The 21,687-nt window shown below is 38.8% G+C and overlaps 1 protein-coding gene and 1 non-coding gene across 2 annotated transcripts in view; both read right to left on the bottom strand.

Moving 5' to 3' along the window:
* Positions 1-21,687, bottom strand: part of LOC139950804 (type-1 angiotensin II receptor-associated protein-like) — a 32,996-nt gene that overhangs the window by 8,384 nt on the left and 2,925 nt on the right. The window contains exon 2 of the mRNA XM_071949623.1: positions 4,627-4,661. Coding sequence (XP_071805724.1) covers positions 4,627-4,661 — 35 coding nt within the window. The remainder of the gene's footprint in view (positions 1-4,626; positions 4,662-21,687) is intronic.
* On the bottom strand, positions 5,035-5,107 carry Trnak-uuu (transfer RNA lysine (anticodon UUU)). The gene has a single exon. It is a non-coding gene; the product is annotated as a tRNA-Lys (tRNA).

Below are 21,687 nucleotides of genomic sequence, written 5' to 3'. Positions count from 1 at the left end.
TTTTGCAAAGGGCACTTCCATAGCCAAGACCAGGGCATGTAATTTTACAATTAAAGAGGGCAAGGCCATTTGTATTTTGCAAAGGGCACTTCCATAGCCAAGACCAGGGCATGTAATTTTACATTAAAGAGGGCAAGGCCTTTTGTATTTTGCAAAGGGCACTTCCATAGCCAAGACCAGGGCATGTAATTTTACAATTAAAGAGGGCAAGGCCATTTGTATTTTGCAAAGGGCACTTCCATAGCCAAGACCAGGGCATGTAATTTTACATTAAAGAGGGCAAGGCCATTTGTATTTTGCAAAGGGCACTTCCATAGCCAAGACCAGGGCAACATAGGCCATGGCATCTGAGGGCTCTGTATACTTCTAGGGCTTCAGACACACACATTGGACATTGTGTAAATGTTCTTCAGGGACAAATTTACGCAAATGGTTTTGAAAACTTTTTCAAAATTGTTTGAACAGATAAGCACCAATTATGGACAAAGTGTACGAAGAACGTGTACATCATGTCAGTGTGCTTCAATTAAATACAGGCAAAACAAACAATTTCAATGTTGAAAATTTGTATCAGAAAAACAAATTATTTTCCCGCCCAAAATAATTGACAATGAACAATGCAAGCTTCTCCTGCTACAGGTTTAGTTAAAGTAATAAAAATAAAAACAATAATAACAATAATAATAAAGAATTGTTATGCGCACATTGCGCACATATCCACCCTGCTGGGTGTTCAAGGAGCAGTAAAAGCAAAAACAAAACCAAAGAAAACAGACACAACAAAATCAGAGGAGAATTTATTGCTAGAAGAGAATAGCAGCAGTTGCAAAAAATGTCCTTTTTTTTTTACTGTTCGATTGATTTTCTTCCCATGTCTAATGTCAGGATGTACAATATTTAATACATGAATGCATTAGTCCAAAAGTAATTTTAGCATTCCATCTGTCGTGTTGCATATATTATGAAAAGTCTTGACTTTGTCAAATGCATGCACAATTTCAGCCATAAGCGATTGAATTTGAATCGTGTCTGGTACAAAGGCTTGCTAACTCACAAGTAACCGCTTAAAGATGCTAGATGTCAGATTTTTGGTCGATTTTACCCAACATTTTTGATTTAACATTCAATTGGTATTTTGATGGGGGTCCAGAAAGTTACAAGCTTTCATTTGAGCCATTGCACGAAAAAGTCCGCCAATTATTAGTAGCAGTGAAATAAAGTGCTCAAAATTAGTTTTTGTCGGGATCCCGACAATATATCACATGACCAATTCCTATGTGTTTTATAAGAAACGTTTTACACTTTTGTCATGGTTCTTGACCATTAAAAGTAAAAGATAAACTTTTTTTTTCGTTGGAGCGGGTCATACTCTTTGAAATAACATTCACTCAAAAAAATATATTTTTTAATGTTTGGGGCAAAAAATCTGACATAGCGTCTTTAAAGTTGAATTCCTACAAAGTTTCTTTTTTTTAAGGGTTTTGGTACCCTTTGAAGATGAGGTGTTTGGCAATGACATGAATCCCTACTCACCGTGAATCGGATTTATGTAATATAGGCCTAATTAATCTGCAGAAGTTTCAGCTTCATTAGTTATCAAGATTTTGAGGGGGAAAAAAGTGAACACCACAGAGCAATGTTTTCAGCCCTCACCACCACAAAAAGGTCACTGTACATGTAACTAGACGACATGCACAACATTGGTGTGACTTTCAGCAGACTGCACTCAAGTTTTTAAGCACCTAAACTAAAGCATAGACTTTCACTTTCGGGCACGCTACACGTAGTCCGCTTAGCCATGACACACTTGCAAGTAATTGTCAAAGACCAGTTCTCTCACTTGGTGTATCCCATGCATGCATAGAATCAAAAACCTGTACAAATTTGGGCTCAATTTGCAATGAGAATATAATGAAAGAAAAAAACTCCCTTGTTGCACAAATTTTGTGCCTTTCAGATGCATAATGAAAGACTTCAGCTGAAGCCTTTTAATATTTGAGAGAGAAATTACCTCCTTCTCGGAAATGCCAATACTTCAGAGGGATTTTATGCTATCCATTATTTTTAGTAATGCCAATGGAGTCCAGTGCCCTTTAAAGGAATATTACAGAATTGGTAAGAAAACAACTCGTCTAAGACTACAGATTTACATAAAACTCACACGGTCTAATGATGATGATAGTAGGAAAACATCCCTTGAAATATTTTCATCTGAATTGACATATTTCATGAGAAAAAAAATAAAACTAAACCCCGCTTGGAGTTTATCAGTCAGTGAGCGTATTAATAATTTTTGTTTTGAATCAATGCCATGCAAAATGTGTAATCGGTTTGTCATTCTTTTCATGACCCAGATGGCCGATGGATCTCAACCTTCTACAGGTTTGTCAGTTTATGTCAATATGGTGGATTACGTAAAGTGCCAGCAACTGTTTTGTTAGCAAAAAACAATTCTGTAATGTTCCTTTAAAGGCACTGGACACTACTGGTAATTACTAAAAATAATTGTTAGCATAACAAATCACTTGGCAACGAGCAATGGAGTGCTGTTGATAGTATAAAACATTGTGAGAAACGGCTGCCTCTGAAGTAACGTAGCTTTTTAGAAAGCTACTTCTTACCTCTCACTAAAATATTTTAACTGAAAAGCATCTGAAAGCACACAACATGTGCAACAAGGATGCTTTTTCTCCCATTATTCTCTCGCAACTTCGACGACCAATTGAGTCAAATTTTCACAGGTTTGTTATTTTTATGCACATGTTGAGATACACTAAGTGAGAAGACTGGTCTTTGACAATTAACAAAGGTGTCCAGTGCCTTTAAAACACATTTATTATCCATGCAGATTCACCCACTCAGTTTCCCCCACAAGGGGGGTGGAAGATGAGAAGGTCGATGAGTGAAGCGTTTACTGACTGATCAAGAAACCCCCTCGCACCAAATTTATGGAGATGAGTAAAAGTAATCAGGGGGAGATGCGAGAAACCAGGGTCTTATCCTGGCGTGGGATGTGGCATAATCTAGCTATCACCGTGTAATGAAATACACACATTTCCACGAAGGAAGGATGTATATGTTAAAGTAGGATATGTACATGTTGATGCACATGTAAAAAATTTATTCTAAAGTGTCTTCTGGATGTTGGTTGGACTCAATGGTCCCTTATTCAAACTCGGCTTCCATGCCCCCTGGTCATTGCCATAGTGCCCTTGAAATGCTCCAGTAGGGTGCCCTTTTACCAAAGAGAAAACGCCTTGGTGCCCTTGCCCTTTCAAAAACGAAGCACACATGTACAGGTCTACAGGAAGGTTGGACTCAATGGTCCCTTATTCAAACTCAGCTTCCATGCCCCCTGGTCATTGCCTTATTAGTGCCCTTGAAATGCTCCAGTAGGGTGCCCTTTTACCAAAGAGAAAACGCCTTGGTGCCCTTGCCCTTTCAAAAACGAAGCATACATGTACAGATCTAAAGGAATGTTGGTTGAAATGATGGCATGTCCAAAACCCCTGGAATTAAAGACTTAAAGGAGTTTCCTCAGGAAAGGAAAAGTATCCTCAGAGCACTAGAGACGTAGATCAAAGATCATATTTTCCTTTATACCGTGTGTGTGTTGAGGATGGAAAATATTATACTTTTCCTAAAAAAACAGTATGTTCCCTTTAAAGCACCCCCTTCCATTGGTGATAGTAAAAAAATAAAACACTGTTCATTACAAACAAAATGGCATTAAGTTTCACTAGCAATGCACTGGATACAAATGTGTACTGCATGTGTACTTGGTTTACCGTACATATTTGTACATTATGGCTGCCTATTACCATAATATCGATATTAAGAAGGCCAGTCTTATTGGCCTTGGGCAAATTTCATCCAAATGTAATTTCTCTAGAAGGGTCAGCACTGAACACCGTACTTTGTAATTAATTAATGGTGGCCGGACTGGGGGTAGGAAGGGGCAGGATCTTGATAGAGGGGGAGGGTGGGGAGGATTGGAACTGACTGAGACTGGTGGGCACCGACCTCTGGGCCCAAGGTCATCAGAGTTGCTTAAAAGCAGTGGACACTATTGGTAATTACTCAAAACAATCCTAAGCATAAAACCTCACTTGGTAACGAGTAATGGGGAGAGGTTGATAGTATAAAACATTGTGAGAAACGGCTCCCTCTGAAATGACGTAGTTTTCGAGAAAGAAGTAATTTTCCATGAATTTGATTTCGAGACCTCGAATTTAGAATTTGAGGTCTCGAAATCAAGCACCGGAAAGTAGTCACAACTTCGTGTGACAAGGGTGTTTTTTCTTTCATTATTTGATTTCAGGTTTGATATTTTATGCATATGTTGAGATACAAGTGAGGAGACTGGTCTTTGGCAATTACCCATAGTGTCCACTGCCTTTAAGCACCAAATATACATTGATACATGTACCTCACCATGCAATGCCTCAAATCATATACACTGAAGAGTGCATGACAATTTGCTGCTTGAACCTAAGACCTCTGGATTAAAATGCCAGCGCTGTAATGTACCAATTAAGCAATCTAGACCTAATATTGGCCGTCACCCTGTGAAAACTATCTAAACACAAATGTGAAAGTAGATATCGAATAAATAAATGCACTCACCATACTGTCAGCAGAAAGTGTGTTGCCACAATGACCTGAAGAGGTAGAGAAAAAGGAAATAACACAAAGCGTAAGTTTCAAGTAACATAAGAAACACATTTCTTTTATTATTTACTAGACACTGGATAAATGATATTACAAACCATGTTGGTTTCTCCGTTCCAGAAAGGCCATGTCTGTATTGATGGTTTCGCAGTGGCTGCGGCTGGAACGCCCATAAAGTCCTATTCTCCAATGTTGGCGTTGCCGCTATAGCCATAGCGGCAACCAAAGTTGCATAATTCGGACAAGATCTAGCTTTTAACCCATGAGAGTCTGTAGCTGTCACAAACGGCTTGTACCGAATGGCCGCAATATTTTAACTATTTCCGCTCAAAAAAGAATGCTTTTTGGGGTTGAACAAAGAATTGACTAGAGTGGGATTCAAACCAACGACCTCCGGATTAAAGTGCCGGCGCTCTACCAACTGAGCTATCTAGCCCTATGTTGGCCCGTGTTCCTGTTTTGTCAATATCTTTGTTCGGGGGTGCCAGTCAGAAGCCATACAACCGTTAACTGCCGTGTAGCCAGGGATCACACCCACATTACGATACAACCTGGGAAGCGGCAGCCAGGGGATCACCTTAAGGGGATGCAACTTTTTGTTTCAGATATCAATATAAACCACAAGGGAAACTGACTGGGTAAATTTTGAAATGATTTTTGGGGTTGAACAAAGAATTGACTAGAGTGGGATTTGAACCAACGACCTCCGGATTAACGTGAGGAAAAAAAGAATGCATGTAAAACAACAGGCAGGCCTGATATTTCACGGAGGCAACGGACGCGATTGTCTCTGTGCCCCCTGCTATGCCTTGGTGCCCTTGAAATGCCCCAGAAGGGTGCCCTTTACCAAGGAAAAAAATGCCTTGTGCCCTTGCCCTTTCAAAAATGAAGCATACAAGCCTGAACAGGTATCAGACCGAATTGACATTTTCCATTGTTTCCCCTGTTCACATAAGAGAATGTACAATTCAAAAACTGCCGAGTGCTTTGATATCCATCAGGTGTGATAAAGCGTGTATAAGAACTACATAAATTATTATCGTGACATTACAGCCCCTTTGTACATCTTGTCAGCATTCTATACAAAAAAAGGAAGAAGCTCAGCACATTTAAGTTTTTTCTTCTCAAGCCAAACAGAACATTGAACAATAGACAGACCAAAATAGAGACCAAAAATACAACAAAACATTAAAGGGACATGCTGCCTTGGATCGGGCGAGTTGGTCCATGAAATGCGTTTGAAACCGGTTGTTATAAAATGGATGTGATTGGGAAAATGTTTTAAATGTAGAATATAATGATCCACACGATCATGCCTCAAATCGCATGGTTTTCCTCATACATCGTGAACTAACACGGCACGCCATTCTGTGGAGTCAAGTTTTTGACTCCACAATATGGTCGACCGTGTTAGTTCGCAAAGTAAAAAGAAAACCATGCAATGTCGAGGCATATTTGTGTGGATCATTATATTCTACCTCTAAAACATCTTTCTCACCATATGCATTTTATAACAAATGGTTCCAAACGCTTTTCATGGACCAACTCGACCGATCCAAGGCAATGTGTCCCTTCAGAGAAAGTACAGGATGACAGCAGGGAACAATACTTTATTTTCATTTTTAATGATTACTCTGTTACAAATTTTAATCAAAACAGATGAGTACTTAGTTTATTTTTGAACATAATGAGGCAGAAAGCCATGCATTCATAAAAGACTCCACGCTTAATTTTCAATTCCTAAATAATGTACTGTGAACACACTGTGAACACACAACCAATCTACATAAAGTGTTGCAATTACTGCACCATCTGGTGCCATATTTTAATTAGTTAATTAAAGTCAGTTGAATGAGCGTTTATCCAATTAAAGAGGTAAAGTACTTAAATGTGCTACATGTATGTATGTGTGTGTGTTAAAGGAACACATTGCCTTGGATCGGACAAGTTGGTCAAAACAAAAGCGTTTGTAACCATTTTTTATAAAATGCATATGGTTGGAAAGATGTTATAAAAGTAGAATACAATGATCCACACAAGTTTGCCTCGAAATTGCGTAGTTTTCCTTCTACTGTGCGAACTAACATGGTCGGCCATTTATGGGAGTCATAAATGGCCGACGTAAATGGCCGACGTGTTAGTCGACGAGGTAAAAGGAAAACCACGCAATTTCGAGGCATGTTTGTGTGGATCATTGTATTCTACTTTTACAACATCTTTCTACCCATATGCATTTTATAAAAAACGGTTACAAACGCTTTTCAAAGACCAACTCGACCGATCCAAGGCAACGTGTTCCTTTAATGTATTGCCTCTACCCTTTCCAGTTTGAAGAACAATAGAGCTACAACTACAATGTATGAACTGGGTCATACATTACATGTACATGTAGCTCTACGGAAAGTTAACTCTTATCTTTAAAGGCACCTTCGGTAATTGTCAAAGACCAGTCTTCTCACTTGGTTTAAAATCTCAACATGCATAAAATTAAAAAACATAAGAAAATTTGGAAAATTTAGAAGAAAAAACACCCTTGACGGACAAGTTGTGTGCTTTCAGATGCCTTGAATTCCAGACCTCAGCTGAGGTCTCTTATTCAACAATAAGAAATTATTTCTTTCTCAAAAACTAAATTGCATCAGACAAGTCAGAGGGAGCCGTTTCTCACAATTTTTTATATTATCAACAGCTCTCCATTGCTCATTACCAAGTTAGTTTTTAATTTGTGCTAACATTATTTTTAGTATCTACCAATATTGTCCAATGCCTTTAACTCTTATCTGGCCCAGGTTGGACTCCTCCGCTGCGTATCAAAGCAACAGAGTCCAGAGTTTACCAAGGGTCCCATGACCATTGCAAATTTGTTTTTATAAAAAAAGGTTTTCATATAGTATACCTGATGTGGGAAGCTAAAGCTACATATGTACAAGTTCATTCTTATCTCTGGAATTTGAAGCCCTGTTCTGAAATAGCTCATTTATGTACTGAAATAACTCATTTTGAAAAGAATTTATAGCCTAAAGCCATGCATACAGACATGTAGCTGTGCGCATATAGTTTCAGAAAGTGCTGAAGTCTGTCAGCACAGAATACTATCCTTATAGTTCATGTAGATTTGAAATTTGCATCCAGGATAAAGAATATTATTTGGTTTTAAAAATAATACCCATACAACGATAATTATGTGTAACGCACTGTATACTATGTACACTGTTAATACTTTGCCCAAGTCCTGTGAAAAATTCCACATGCATAGTATACATATTATTCGGGTGAGATTTGAACCCATAACCTTTGCCATTTTAGTGCACATGTCTTACCACTAGAACAACGCGAATATTCCATTCGTAATGAGGCGCCTATCGAATTGTACATGGCATTTCAGTTGGTAACCCATTCCTGCTGAGCAAGTGCTAAGCAAACTTGTTGTGGTTAACTTTGAGTTCTGTTACATGCACGCATACATAATGAGGTACCAACAGTCACATGTACGCATACAAAATGAGGTACTAATAGTCACATGTACGCATACACATTAAGGTACTAACAGTCACATGCACGCATACTTAATGAGGTACCAGTCACATGCACGCATACATAATGAGGTATCAACAGTCACATGTACGCATACAAAATGAGGTACTAACAGTCACATGTACGCATACACAATAAGGTACTACCAGTCACATGCACGCATACTTAATGAGGTACCAGTCACATGCACGCATACATAATGAGGTACCAACAGTCACATGTACGCATACATAATGAGGTACCAACAGTCACATGCACGCATACATAATGAGGTACTAACAGTCACAAGACCCTGATTCCTCGAGCGGCCATCTTTTGTCAATATTTCATGTCGGGGGGGGGGGTTGTGGTCAAAAAGAAAAATTCAATGCGCGAGTCTAACTATTGATTTGGTATGCTGGATCGTTCAAGTTGTGCATCCATAAAGTATTTGGGTATATCGAGTTCCAACGTACATGTACACATGCGTGAAGGAAACAAAATCTCTAACAAAATTATATTTAGATATTATACAGGATCTGCAGAGATAAGAAATACTGTTGTTCAGTTTTATTCAACAAAAAAAAGCTTACTGATTAATGAAGTTCAGAATATATAAACAAAAAATTTCTGCAAAAAATTTCTCTCTCAAGTGAAGTCATATTCGAGAAAACTGTACTGAAAAACCTTAAACAAAAATATGCAATCAGCTGATTTTGGTTGTTTACAATCAACAGCAAGGACAATGTGTTAACATGAAATTACAGTTTTTTACGTATTTTCTCCTGACTCACATAACGGATTAAAAACCATATTTTCACAGCTTTGTTATTAATTTTATGGCTGATCACACTAAACATGACTTTTGTCTGCGACTATTTTGTCAGCTCTATCAATCTGTTAACAGACCGGTTCACAGGATTGCAAATTTTGACGTCGCATTTCAACTGTTGCGAATTATCTGTTGCGAATTTGTGACATCCAAATTGGTACCACATTCGTATGACCTGGGCTTCATTCAGTTTTGACTTTGTGTCTGAACGCTCTTAAAACGTTCATCGGATAAAGTTAAAACCGTGTATAGTTAAATCAGTTGGCGAGGACGATTTAACGCAAGACCACTCCGGTTTTATCTTTTAGCATGGTGTGTGAACAGAATACAAACAACCTCCTAACAGGTGACCGGTGACTCAGGACGGATTGTGTACCCTGCAATGAATTGCGCAAAGCGCGCATCTTTTGAACACACTTGTAGCGGATGTTGTTGTGTTGGGTCACGGTGCTGTGTGACATCTTAAAGCTGAAGATAAACTGTATCTGGTTTAACTTAGAGCTGTTTGAACGCAAGGTATAGTTTTAGTTTTACGACCACCCCTCACTGCCCAAAAGCTAAAACGGTTTAGTGCTACATGTTCATAACTTTAGTACACTGTCTGAACATGTCCATAGATCATGAATAAAAAGACATTGTACACATCCCTCTTTCAAACTCTTGAAAACAAATTGTATGCCTACATTGTTTTAATAAAGAAAATCAATTAAACCAGTCCATTCAACGTATATTGTTATTACCTTGGCCTAAGCCAGCCATATTGGTTACCGTTTGGTTTGTGGTGATGTAATTTGCTGCGAGACTGCATTGTATTGTATATCCAGGCATATATTCGTGCTGTTTTTTTAAAGGGACACAGTGCCTTGGATCGGGCGAGTAGGTCTATGAAAAGCATTTGAAACCGATTTTTATAAAATGCATGATTAGAACGGTGTTTTAAAAGTACACTATACTGATCCACACAAATATGCCACGAAATTGCACAGTTTTCCCTATTTTTTGTGAACTAACACGGCACTCCACTTTGTGGAGTAAAATTTTTGACTCCACAAAATGGCCGACCATGGTAGTTCCAAAAGAAAAGAAAAAAAACATGCAATTTCGAGTCATATTTGTGTTGATCATTACATGTATATTCTCACTTTAAAAAATCTAACCATTCTAACCATTAAATGCATTTTATAACAAACGGTTTCAAACACTTTTCATAGACCAACTCGCCTGATCCAAGGTAACGTGTCCCTTTAAAAGGACAGCACGGATATATGCCTGGATATACAATATATGAATAATTGATGCTACAAGAAGAAGGACACCAGTAAGAAACAACACTCACTAACATGTAATGAAATAGTTAAGGTGCCAGACTGTCTACATTTTAAATTTCTGAGGTCGAGCATCACTTTCCTCCATTAGGGGAGACTTGTGGACAAGTCGTTCATGGTCTACCGGGGTGAGATAGTCGAGTTGTGGCGGTGCTCTCGCGAGATCACTGCTCTCGCGCAAACTGCTGGTTGCCGACTTCTACTCCAAATTGGGAGCGTAGTCGTGAAAGCAGTAGTCTGGCGGGGCCAGCAGTCTCGCGAGAATACCGTGGGAAACGCAGGGAGATTCGGAATAGAGTCGGAACGCTATCACCGTGACAGACATTTAACGACTTAGCCACAAGTCTAGCATCAGGGTTGTTCCCATATACTATGCACAAGCTGTAGCTTATCAAGCCGATACCAGCCCTGTATGCTTCGTTTTTTGAAAGGGCAAGGGCACCAAGGCATCTTTTCCTTGGTAAAGGGCACTCTACATGAGGAAAGTGTAAATTTCTAAAGGAGCATTTCAAGGGCACCACGGCAACAAGCAGGGGAGGCAATGGCCTTCATTGCCTCCGTGTAGTATCAGGCCTGTGATACCTACACCTTACGGACCGATACGCACAAATTAAGGAATGATATGGCAAAACAAACAAAACGAGGGCAACCTTTTTCTTTTGTTTTTTTCCTTTTACATTTTGTGTCCAATATAATAGAATAAGGATCAAAATCACAAAAAGTATTTTGAAGTAAAACAATTTAAAATGCCCCAAGATTGGACAGAGGAGCATTTCAAACACCACGACAAAAAACATTCCAGGAATTTTGTTTCAGCTCAGCGTGTTTTACTTCTATTACTTTATTTGTTACAATTTCAGAATAACGTCACCCAGAAGAACACAAAAGTTACTGTACCTTTTCTTTTTTTTTTTTTTTTTTTTTTTAGAAAATTGTTGACATCTTGCAATCTATGACTTCCCCAATTTGTTTGCAATTTTTTTCGAACATCGACTTTAAACTAAATTAAATGCAATTTGAGACAAATCTTATAAAATGCTCTGACAAAAAATATCTCTATTTAAAAACACTATACAAAATAGTAAGCTTCAACTATACACTTTATTGTATAAAAACACTACAACAAAAAATGAACGCCCTTAATATAGTTTTTTTTTTTTTCTTTCTTTTCAGTAGTCCAAATGACGTCAACTGACTAGAGTTAACAATTGACAATTCAACCGTTTAAAATGTCACTCCATAATATGCAATATATACAAGTCCATTAGACCTGACGTACAAAAACACGCTTTGAACAAAATGGAAAAGTAAAAAGAAGAAGTTGGGGGGGGGGGGTAGGGGAAGAAGCCAACACTCTGGCAGGAAATACTGCCTGTGATGTACAGACAACCTTTGACTGTCATTTCCATGAACATAAAAGGTGGTGAAAATGAGAAGCAAGCAATGTGAATGAACTCAGTTTGGGTTTTTCTTATAGTAGATTTGAATCCTATTTATAATATCTCAGGCCTTAAAGGCAGTGGACACTATTGGTAACTACTCAAAATAATTGTTAGCATAAAACCTTAATTGGTGGCGAGTAATGGGAAGAGGTTGATAGTAAAAAACATTGTGAGAAACAGCTCCCTCTGAAGTAATTTTCCACGAATTTGATTTTGAGACCTCAAGTTTAGAATTTGAGGTCTCGAAATCAACCATCTAAAAGCACACAACTTCGTGTGGCAAGGGTGTTTTTTCTTTCATTATTATCTCGCAACTTCGATGACCGATTGAGCTCAAATTTTCACAGGTTTGTTATTGTATGCATATGTTGAGATACACCAACTGAGAAGACTGGTCTTTGACAATTACCAATAGTGTCCACTGTCTTTAAAGTTCATTCTGGACGGGGCTCAGCAATGTTCCTCTGGTAAGGGGCATTTCCATGAGGAAAGCTTTATATGCTTGATTCGAGACTATGCGAAGGGCACCACAGCATGGGGTACCACAGCAAAAGCATGGGGCACCATAGCCCTGGCGGCCTTACACTTTCGTTTTGTACTACAGTGACGTCCTGGACATCAGGGTACATTTCTGGGGCGGAAAATTTTCACAGCTTCATAACTCAAATCTTACCTGCAAGAAAGCACCAATTTCAACAGATTCACATTCCATGGCAACATATGTTTTTCTGCGGTGGGTTTTGATCGTTAAGGAATTCCCATTTTTGTTCGTACTCTCACAGTCTGCCGTGTGTACGCAAGACGCACGACGCGCAAATTTTGAACTGTGTTGTTAACGCTGTGCAGTCAAGATACGGTGAGCAAGAATTCATGCGTCTAAGCTTGCATCATGCGTCTTGCATGCGAATGTACAGGCGTACGCACGACAACAGACAACACTGTGAGAAAACGATCGAAACGGGAACTTTTTAACGTTGGAAGCTGCATTATTTCACAAAAATGACGGATTTGTGAGGAAAATATGAGGACCAAAACCCACCGCAGAAAAATGTATGCCGCCATGGAATGTGAATCTGTTGAAATTAGTGGATTGTTGCAGGTAAGATTTAAGTTATGAAGCTGTGAAATTTTTCCGCCCCAGAAACGGGCCTCAATAGTTAGGACTCTGTTCCTGTGTACAGAGAAAGAGTCCTATATAGGGCTAGGGGCACCACAGCAAAAGCATGGGGCACCACCATGCAACTGCTGTCGGGTAAAATGGGTTATTCTGAGGCCTGAATTCTTCCAATGAACTCGCTCTAAGAACGGGGGAGTATGAATCTAAGTCATGAATGTGTTTCCAATTAGAAAGGTTTTGTTTTCAATTATTATTTAGGACATAATAAAAACTTAATGCTACATGTACATGTGTAGTCTAAGTTAGGACGGACGTGTAACTCGTCCTAACTCGAGATAAGACTAGTCTTAACTCTTGTGAAATCCACCCCTGTTTTGATTGGCTGCGTGTTGCACTACACCACCTTATACATGTACATGGTGCTTAGTATGTATGATTCAGACTGACTGAAGATCTGCATACCTTGCCGGAAACAAAACTGAACACTTTTGATACGCCCATCGGGGTACATGTATGATAAACTGCTAAAGATAGAACTCAGTTTTATTATTATGTATGACTGCATTGCTGGATAAATACAGTAAATAAATAAATAAACAAGTGCACAGTTTGTTGAACTTGCTCAGGGAGGGGGGATATTATTATTATTATGGTTGTAGGTTTCCAGGGGGGGGGGGTATTATTAATATGGTTATACGTGTAGGTTTCCAGATTTTTAGAGGAATCTAACAAAAGGTACAGTACTTAAGGCATATATAACTTAAATTCACCACAAAGCAATGTAACGTTCTTCTGTTACACATATCTAAAAACCTTAAAAATCCTTACGTATTTAACAAATTACTCAAAGTGTGATGAACAAAATTCTGTAATCTTAAATCTTGCCACTGGCTCGAAGAACGAGGAGAAGAACGTAACCTCGTCCACTTTTTATTTCTTGTCCTTAGTTTTTTTTTGAGACGCCTTGACTGAAATTTATACATATCAATATAAAGTGGTTCGGCCTTAAGAACTCACTCATCTAGTCCGAGGGATGAAGCCTGCTGGCAAATTAAATTGCGACGGTACGGAAGGGCCTACTAAGACCCAAGACACAAACTGTACTAGCTTCTTAGCACAGTACGCTTAATCCGTACGGGTCAGCTAGTATTGATTTATTTCACTGAGTAGCGAGCAAGATTTGTTGTCACTGGCTCTCTCTAACCGACAGCCTTGCTTGGTTTAATGTGAAACTGTGCATGGAGCGTGAATAATGAACACACACTGCATGTCATACTATCTATATCCACAATCCTTATATCATTTTTTTTTCCCTAGGACATTAGTGGTGCACCATTGAATTATAATATTGCAGGCCTGGAATTTCATCTTTGGAAGGGCGTTTTCATTTTGCAAAGGGCACTTCCATAGAAAATCTTTGGGCACCAAGGCCAAGACCAGGGGCAACGCAGGCCATGGCCACCGTGGTCTGCATGTAATTCTAAGCCTGATATTAATTCATGAGAATTGATGGGCGCTCGAATCATGAAGAGCGCAGGAATACACCTCAGCACAATGCGCATTCTATTGTACCATTTTCACCATTTTGGAGAGTCAATGCCTTTACATTTCAGATCCCAAAATGGCCGACAGGATCTACATGTACAGGCGTGTTCAAAGGATTTGGGTACGTTTTGTATCACACAGAACACAAGCGTTCAGAGATTTATATTAAACCTACACTGTTTAAAGATAAGGATAGTAGAAAGCTTCCCTGAAAATTGCCTGCTGCGGTGCTACAATTATTTTAGCATAAACGGATTATATGCGACTCTCCTGATTTTTGGATGTCACAGAGTGTAAACAATTGTCTTTACAGACAATGCCAATGGTCACAATTGTTTTAAAGCACAACTATGCATTTTGTGTTCATGTAAATACCTCGTCACACGCAAGTTTTATCAAATTCATTGCTTGATTGGTTGGTACATGTAAACCACCTAGCCACATAAGAAAATTAGAACGCTTAACGCAGCTCTTGGTTGCCTCTAAAGATGGCATCTATAGGAATAGACCTGCATTTTTAGTCAACGGATTTGGGTACTTTAAAACACAATGTCCACAGAGTTTTTGTGACATTGTTTTACTCGTTGCTCAAAAACTACAGCACCTCAGCTAGTAATATTTTAAGGGAAGCTTTCTACCATCATTATGTTCAAACTGTGTGAGTTTAATGTACATGTAAATCTGTGGACATTCTGTCTGTGTCATACAAAAAGTACCCAGACCCTTTAATGAATTCCACTTGTGAGCCTTCTGAAAGCATTTAAGTCAACTTGAAACTAGATTAATTAGATCGCACAGAGATCCCTTCAGATTAAGCCGTTAACTAGAACTTGGTTTTAAAATGGGATTAAGACTTGGTTAATGGCCAGTAACTAGGTTACTGGAAAGGGTTAATGCGATTAGTGGTTGATGGAACATGTAGGAAGTTATTGATCCGGTTTCAGCGAGTTTGCATCACTGTCCTTACATACAGGCGATTCAAAACGAAGAACATTCAATATCGTACACTAACACATTGATGTATTCCATCCATGTACAGCCGTCGATTTCACAAAGAGTTAGGAATCGTCTTATCTCGAGTTAGGACGAGTAACTCGTCCTAACTTAGGATTAATCTTAAGGTCTGCATGCTACAGTGCAGGGTTGGGACTCGTCCTAAGTCCAACAAGATTAGTCTTAAGTTAGGAAGAGTTTTGTGAAATCGACGGCAGGTACATAACTGCTTTGAGGTTGAGAGACTACAAAAATCCAGGCCTGATACTTTACTAAGTAGGAGACAACGAAGGCGATGGCCTTTATGCCCCCTGATCATTGCCTTAGTGCCCGTAAAATGCCACAGTAGAAATTTGCAATTTCTTCATAGGGTGCCCTTTACAGGGTGCCCCTCTACCAAGGAGAAAATGCCCGTGGTGCCCTTGCCCATTCCAAAACGAACCATACAGGACTGAAAGTCATTAATAGACTAAGAAAACAAATCTCTTTTGAGTGATGGTGGTTTTTAGAAGAACCGGACGGCTCAATGTATCAGACACCATCTGCCGTCAGCAGTCTCCAGAAAATAAGGTTTATCGCGATTCAGAAACGCAATGCATTGTGGGAAGGAATATGGGGCGGTTTCTATGCAGTTTCTACGACTCGCGCACGCAACGCCTATACCTTTGTGTGGGTTCAACAGCGCCCTCTCTTGATATTTTGCTATTCGCGATAAACCTTATGGACAGAGTATACAGTACTGCCCGAAATGTTGAGCCCTACGGTTCTTCTCAGAACCACCATCATCTACGTGGCGTCACTTAGGACTTACATTTTAATATCTCCTAGGACTAGTCCTAAGTTAGGACTTGCCATACGTTTTTAATATCTCCTAGGACTAGTCCTAAGTTAGGACTTGCCATACATTTTTAATATCTCCTAGGACTAGTCCTAAGTTAGGACTTGCCATCACTTTTTAATATCTCCTAGGACTAGTCCTAAGTTAGGACTTGCCATCACTTTTTAATATTTCCTAGGACAAGTCCTACGTTAGGACTTGCCATACGTTTTTAATATCTCCTAGGACTAGTCCTAAGTTAGGACTTGCCATCACTTTTTAATATCTCCTAGGACTAGTCCTAAGTTAGGACTTGCCATCACTTTTTAATATCTCCCAGGACTAGTCCTAAGTTGGGACTTGCCATCACTTTTTAATATCTCCTAGGACTAGTCCTGGGTTAGGCATAGTCCTAACTCTTTGTGAAATCGACCCCAGAGTACCTTGTCTAGTTCAATAATGCTATGGGCTATTTTATAAACCACTTCACAATTTGTCCTGTTGGCTACTAAAAAGCAGTGCAACCTTCTTGTTTAAATTTCTCATATTTCATCTTTTTCAGATGTGAATAATAATTTGTTTAAATATGTTCAGATTTTTGAGTGTGTGAATTTAACATCATTTGACCAATAAACTGTTTGTGATCCAGACCATTTCATCAGAAAAATAAATTGTAAATTTAAATGATCTTAGCCCATATTAAAATGTCTAGTGGAAAAAAAAAAAAACTCTACTACAGGCTACGTAGTAACACTCCTACTTAAAACTTGTTCTGTGGGCTACTAAAAACCAAGCAGTCTACCTGTTTAAAATGCTCATATTTCATCATTTTCAGATGTGAAATTTAAAATGTGCTTTTTATATCCACAGTGCCCGATATATGCCTGCGTTTCAAGGAACACGTTGCCTTGGATCGGACGAGTTGGTCAAAACAAAAGCGTTTGTAACCGTTTTTTATAAAATGCATATGGTTGGAAAGATGTTTTAAAAGTAGAATACAATGATCCACACAAGTTTGCCTCGAAATTGCGTGGTTTTCCTTCTACTGTGCGAACTAACATGGTCGGCCATTTATGGGAGTCAAAATTTTGACCCCCATAAATGGCCGACGTGTTAGTCGACAAGGTTAAAGGAAAACCACGCAATTTCGAGGCATGTTTGTGTGGATCATTGTATTCTACTTTTACAATATCTTTCTACCCATATGCATTTTATAAAAAACGGTTACAAACGCTTTTCAAAGACCAACTCGACCGATCCAAGGCAATGTGTTCCTTTAATTGCAAGGCCTAAATGTTCAAGTGCAACAACATTGTATGTGCTGGTACAAAATACCTAACTAACAATGACATTTATAAACACTGAAAATACCATCACAAAACTAATATTTCACTGCATAAAATTAATGCCTATGAAAAAATAATAAATAATTGCACCAATTCAAACTGATAAAAATGTTTACTACATGTTCGTGTGTGTGTGTGTGTGATGCGAATGAATGCCAATGTTTTCCCTTGTTTAGCAGAGCAAAATGCTACACAAATTGTGTCATTTGCTACTCAAAAATAATGATTTGCTAGTCAACTGCATTCAGTGTGCACAAAACTAGTTCAGTCAAAGTGTAAATTTCTTTTGCCTCGCATAAATTTGCTAGATGAATTCGTTCCCTGACACATATCACGACACATCACTGGTCCCTTTTTTTTCTCAGGTTCATTCATACAATTTAATGCAAACCCTCATTGATAACTGGCGCTGCTGCGAGCGTCGTTTAAACAAAAGCACAGGAAGACCAAAAAAAAAGGAGGCTGCCCTGTACAAATGATATCCTAATATTGATTAGTACATGTAGCCAGGTGTTTGTGTGTCATACCGTACATTGTAATCGATATACAAATACGGCTATATCTCGCGCTCACATTGTCAATATCTATAGGCATTTCAACAATCAGAGGTGTACTAACACTGTGGCGAAGAGTCAGTGCCCCCTCCCCTCAAATATATATTAAGAAAAATAAACTGTTAATTAAAATTGAGCCAGTCCAAATATTTATTTTTCAACTACATTTTCTCTTGCTTGCCAATCTAAAGATCATTGAAGGCAGTGGGCACTATTGGTAGGTAATTACTCAAAATAATTATTAGCATAAAACCTTACTTGGTAACGAGTAATGGGTTAGAGGTTGATAGTATAAAACATTGTGAGAACGGCTCCCTCTGAAGTGAAGTAGTTTTCGAGAAAGAAGTATTTTTCCACGAATTTGATTTCGAGACCTCAGATTTAGAATTTGAGGTCTCGAAATCAAGCACCTGAAAGCACACAACTTCGCGTGACAAGGGTGTTTTTCTTTCATAGTTATCTCGCAACTTCAACGACCAATTGAGTTAAAATTTTCACAGGTTTGTTATTTTATGCATATAATGTTGAGATACACCAAGTGAGAAGTATGGTCTTTGACAATTACCAATAGTGTCCAGTGTCTTTAAAAACTAGCAGCTGAATGTATGCAAACTGGGGTCAGGAATTTATTTTTTGAAATATTGTATTGAAGAAAAATCAATATCTCAACAATGGCCTGGTATAATGGTGAGTGATTGAGTCCACAGGGGCCATGACGTCTACACCTGGGTCAGACTTCCTGGCTCTTCCTACCAAACCTAAGACCCCCTTGTTTAATCGATGTCACAAGCTCAGATAGTGCTCACTGTGGTCAAGGAAGAACTATAGCTTAGAAATTTGCATTGTATGTACATGTATGCGCACACATTTCCAATGTTTGACATTAGCGGTAGACCAATGCAAGGGGTCAGTATATATACCAAGGTCAACATTTCTCATTTACATATAATACACAGGCCTGTGTGCTTTGTTTTTGAAAGGGCAAGGGGACATTGTGTTTTGTGTCCTACAAAACGTACCCAGACCCTCCAAGATTTTGATGCTAAATGTATGTACAAGTACCTTAAGCACCAAGTTTGATGCCCCCGGTCTTAGCCTAGTGCCCCGGTCTTAGCCTAGTGCCCCGGTCTTATCCTAGTGCCTCGGTCTTAGCCTAGTGCCCCGGTCTTAGCCTTTTGCCCCGGTCTTAGCCTAGTGCCCCGGTCTTAGCCTTGGTGCCCTGGTCTTAGCCTAGTGCCCCGGTCTTAGCCTTGGTGCCCCGATCTTAGCCTAGTGCCCCGGTCTTAGCCTAGTGCCCCGGTCTTAGCCTTGGTGCCCCGGTCTTAGCCTAGTGCCTCGGTCTTGGCCTTTGTGCCCCAGTCATGGCCTGGCTACTTTGGTCCCCCTTCATTGTGTTCACACAAAATTGTTTAATGGTGGCCTTTCCAAAATAAAAAAAAATAGCCTAAACATAGGCCTAATTTTTATGATGTTAAAGTATGTAAGTTTGTGCATTTGTTGCATTCAGATTTTTAATTAACCAATAGTTATAGCTACGTACATTATGTATTGTAATACGTACGGCCCTATCGTTTATAAATTAGATACATGTTGGTAACAGAGGATTCAATGGTTTAAAGTCCGACCCAAGCAAGGGCACAGAAACTAATTAGATGAGCCAGTTTTCCCCCAGTGTAGATTTCTGCGCAGGTAATCGGGCGCGATGAATTGAGCGAGTTAGCATCGCAAATTGGCATCTACAGAATATATTATTGTGTTACCTATCGTTAAATATTGCAAAAAATCAAAATAAACATGCCTTATGATACACGGTAGGTATGCATTTTTAATTTGATGTCAGGGGCGAGCATGAATACAGACCTTTACATAATTATAATAATAATTTATCTGTATTATAAAGCACCAAAGGCGCTCCATGCTTCTACAATATATTGTAGCTACTACAGGGTATAATATTGGGATAATACATATTGTTTTAAAAAACAAAAGTATTTTTTTTTTTCTCCAAACATTCGCCACAGCATCATCTGTGTGTTAGCAAATTTAGGGCTGAACAAGGGTACTTAAAGCCATTATACACTTTCGGAACAGAAAAAAAAAAAAGTTCATAGATTTACAAAGTACTTACAGACTTTTACAGAAGGTAACGGTGAAAGACTTCTCTTGAAATATTATTCCATGAAATGCTTTACTTTTTGAGAAAACATTAAAACAATTAACAATACTGTTTAACGAAAGTGTCCAATGGCTTTAAGTCATAACTGACAAAAATTCTAAAACTAGGGGATCAACATTTTTCAATGTATGTTGAAATAATGGCATTTCCACAGTTTTGAAAAATCGTGTTGGACAATATCCTCGGCACTTCAGAAGTAAAAGAGCAGGATTTGAAAATATTGTGCTAAACTAATATTGTTTATCCCTGAATGCAAATTTAACATCTTAGTCTTCAGGGAATTTGAAATCCTGCACAAATTATAAAACTAACAGCCTGTAGTTTTCTCCAAATACCCAGGCCTTGAAATAACCAACAGCAACCACAGCAATTGCCGTGGTGTCCTGTGCTTTTGCTGTGGTGCCCTATGCAAAAACTGTACAAATTTACATTTTCCTCATAGAGGTCAGAGGTGCCCTAATTGCTGTGTCCCTTCAAGTGCCAAGTTCAAGACCTGAACATCTGTCCAAAAATTGATCCACCATAAAATCAAAACCATAACAAAGATCAATTAATACCCCCCCCCCAACAATATGAGCCAGTAATTTCAAGAGGACAATTCGTGAGGTCAACATTTGAAGAGCAAACATGGCGGAGAGGGATAGAGTCCACTCCAGTCAGGTATCCAAGATTATGTAAATAAAGTCAAGTCCCAGCTTCGTATATCAACTGTATTCTTACCCTCTATGTCCCTTGTGATTGTAGTTCTGTTGGTTTTATTGAGTTTTTCCCCCCTCGTAGTAAACACCCGTTAGGCATCAACGAATGCTCACGTCAGTCTTGAAAGAGGAAGCTTGCTGCTGTTTTTTTTGTTTTTTTCAAGAAATTGTTTGCTACGATTTCAACCCGAGACACAATGTCATAATAGATTGAAAGTTTATTATTTATCATTCTGATTGTGACGTTTATTATTTTTTAAATAATGAAACCAACGAACTATCAAAAATGACTGGCAAATGGAAGAGTAGAGAGTAAAGCTGTGCATTTTCTGGTAATTTTCTTTTTTTTGAGTACCCAAAATATTTATTTTGATTTGGGTACTGGGTACCCGTTACATCCGAACCTCCAAATTTACAGCCTAGAAATGTTGTTTAATATCGACTTGGAAGTTGTAGAATTTTGATCTCATTTACCTGAAATTTCGGGTAATGGAACTGATTAAATGGAACCTGAACCGATCGTCTTTTTTCGGGTACCAAGATACCTGGCACAGGCTTAGTAGAGGGGGGGAGGAATGTAGAAGAAAAGAATAAACACAATTTGAGAAAAGCCGCCTCAGAGACATTCAGGAAAGTTACTGAAAACCAAATCCACAAG

Source organism: Asterias amurensis, chromosome 18, assembly GCF_032118995.1.
Source record: "Asterias amurensis chromosome 18, ASM3211899v1".
Taxonomy (NCBI): domain Eukaryota; kingdom Metazoa; phylum Echinodermata; class Asteroidea; order Forcipulatida; family Asteriidae; genus Asterias; species Asterias amurensis.
This window is presented reverse-complemented; position numbering and strand designations above follow the sequence as displayed.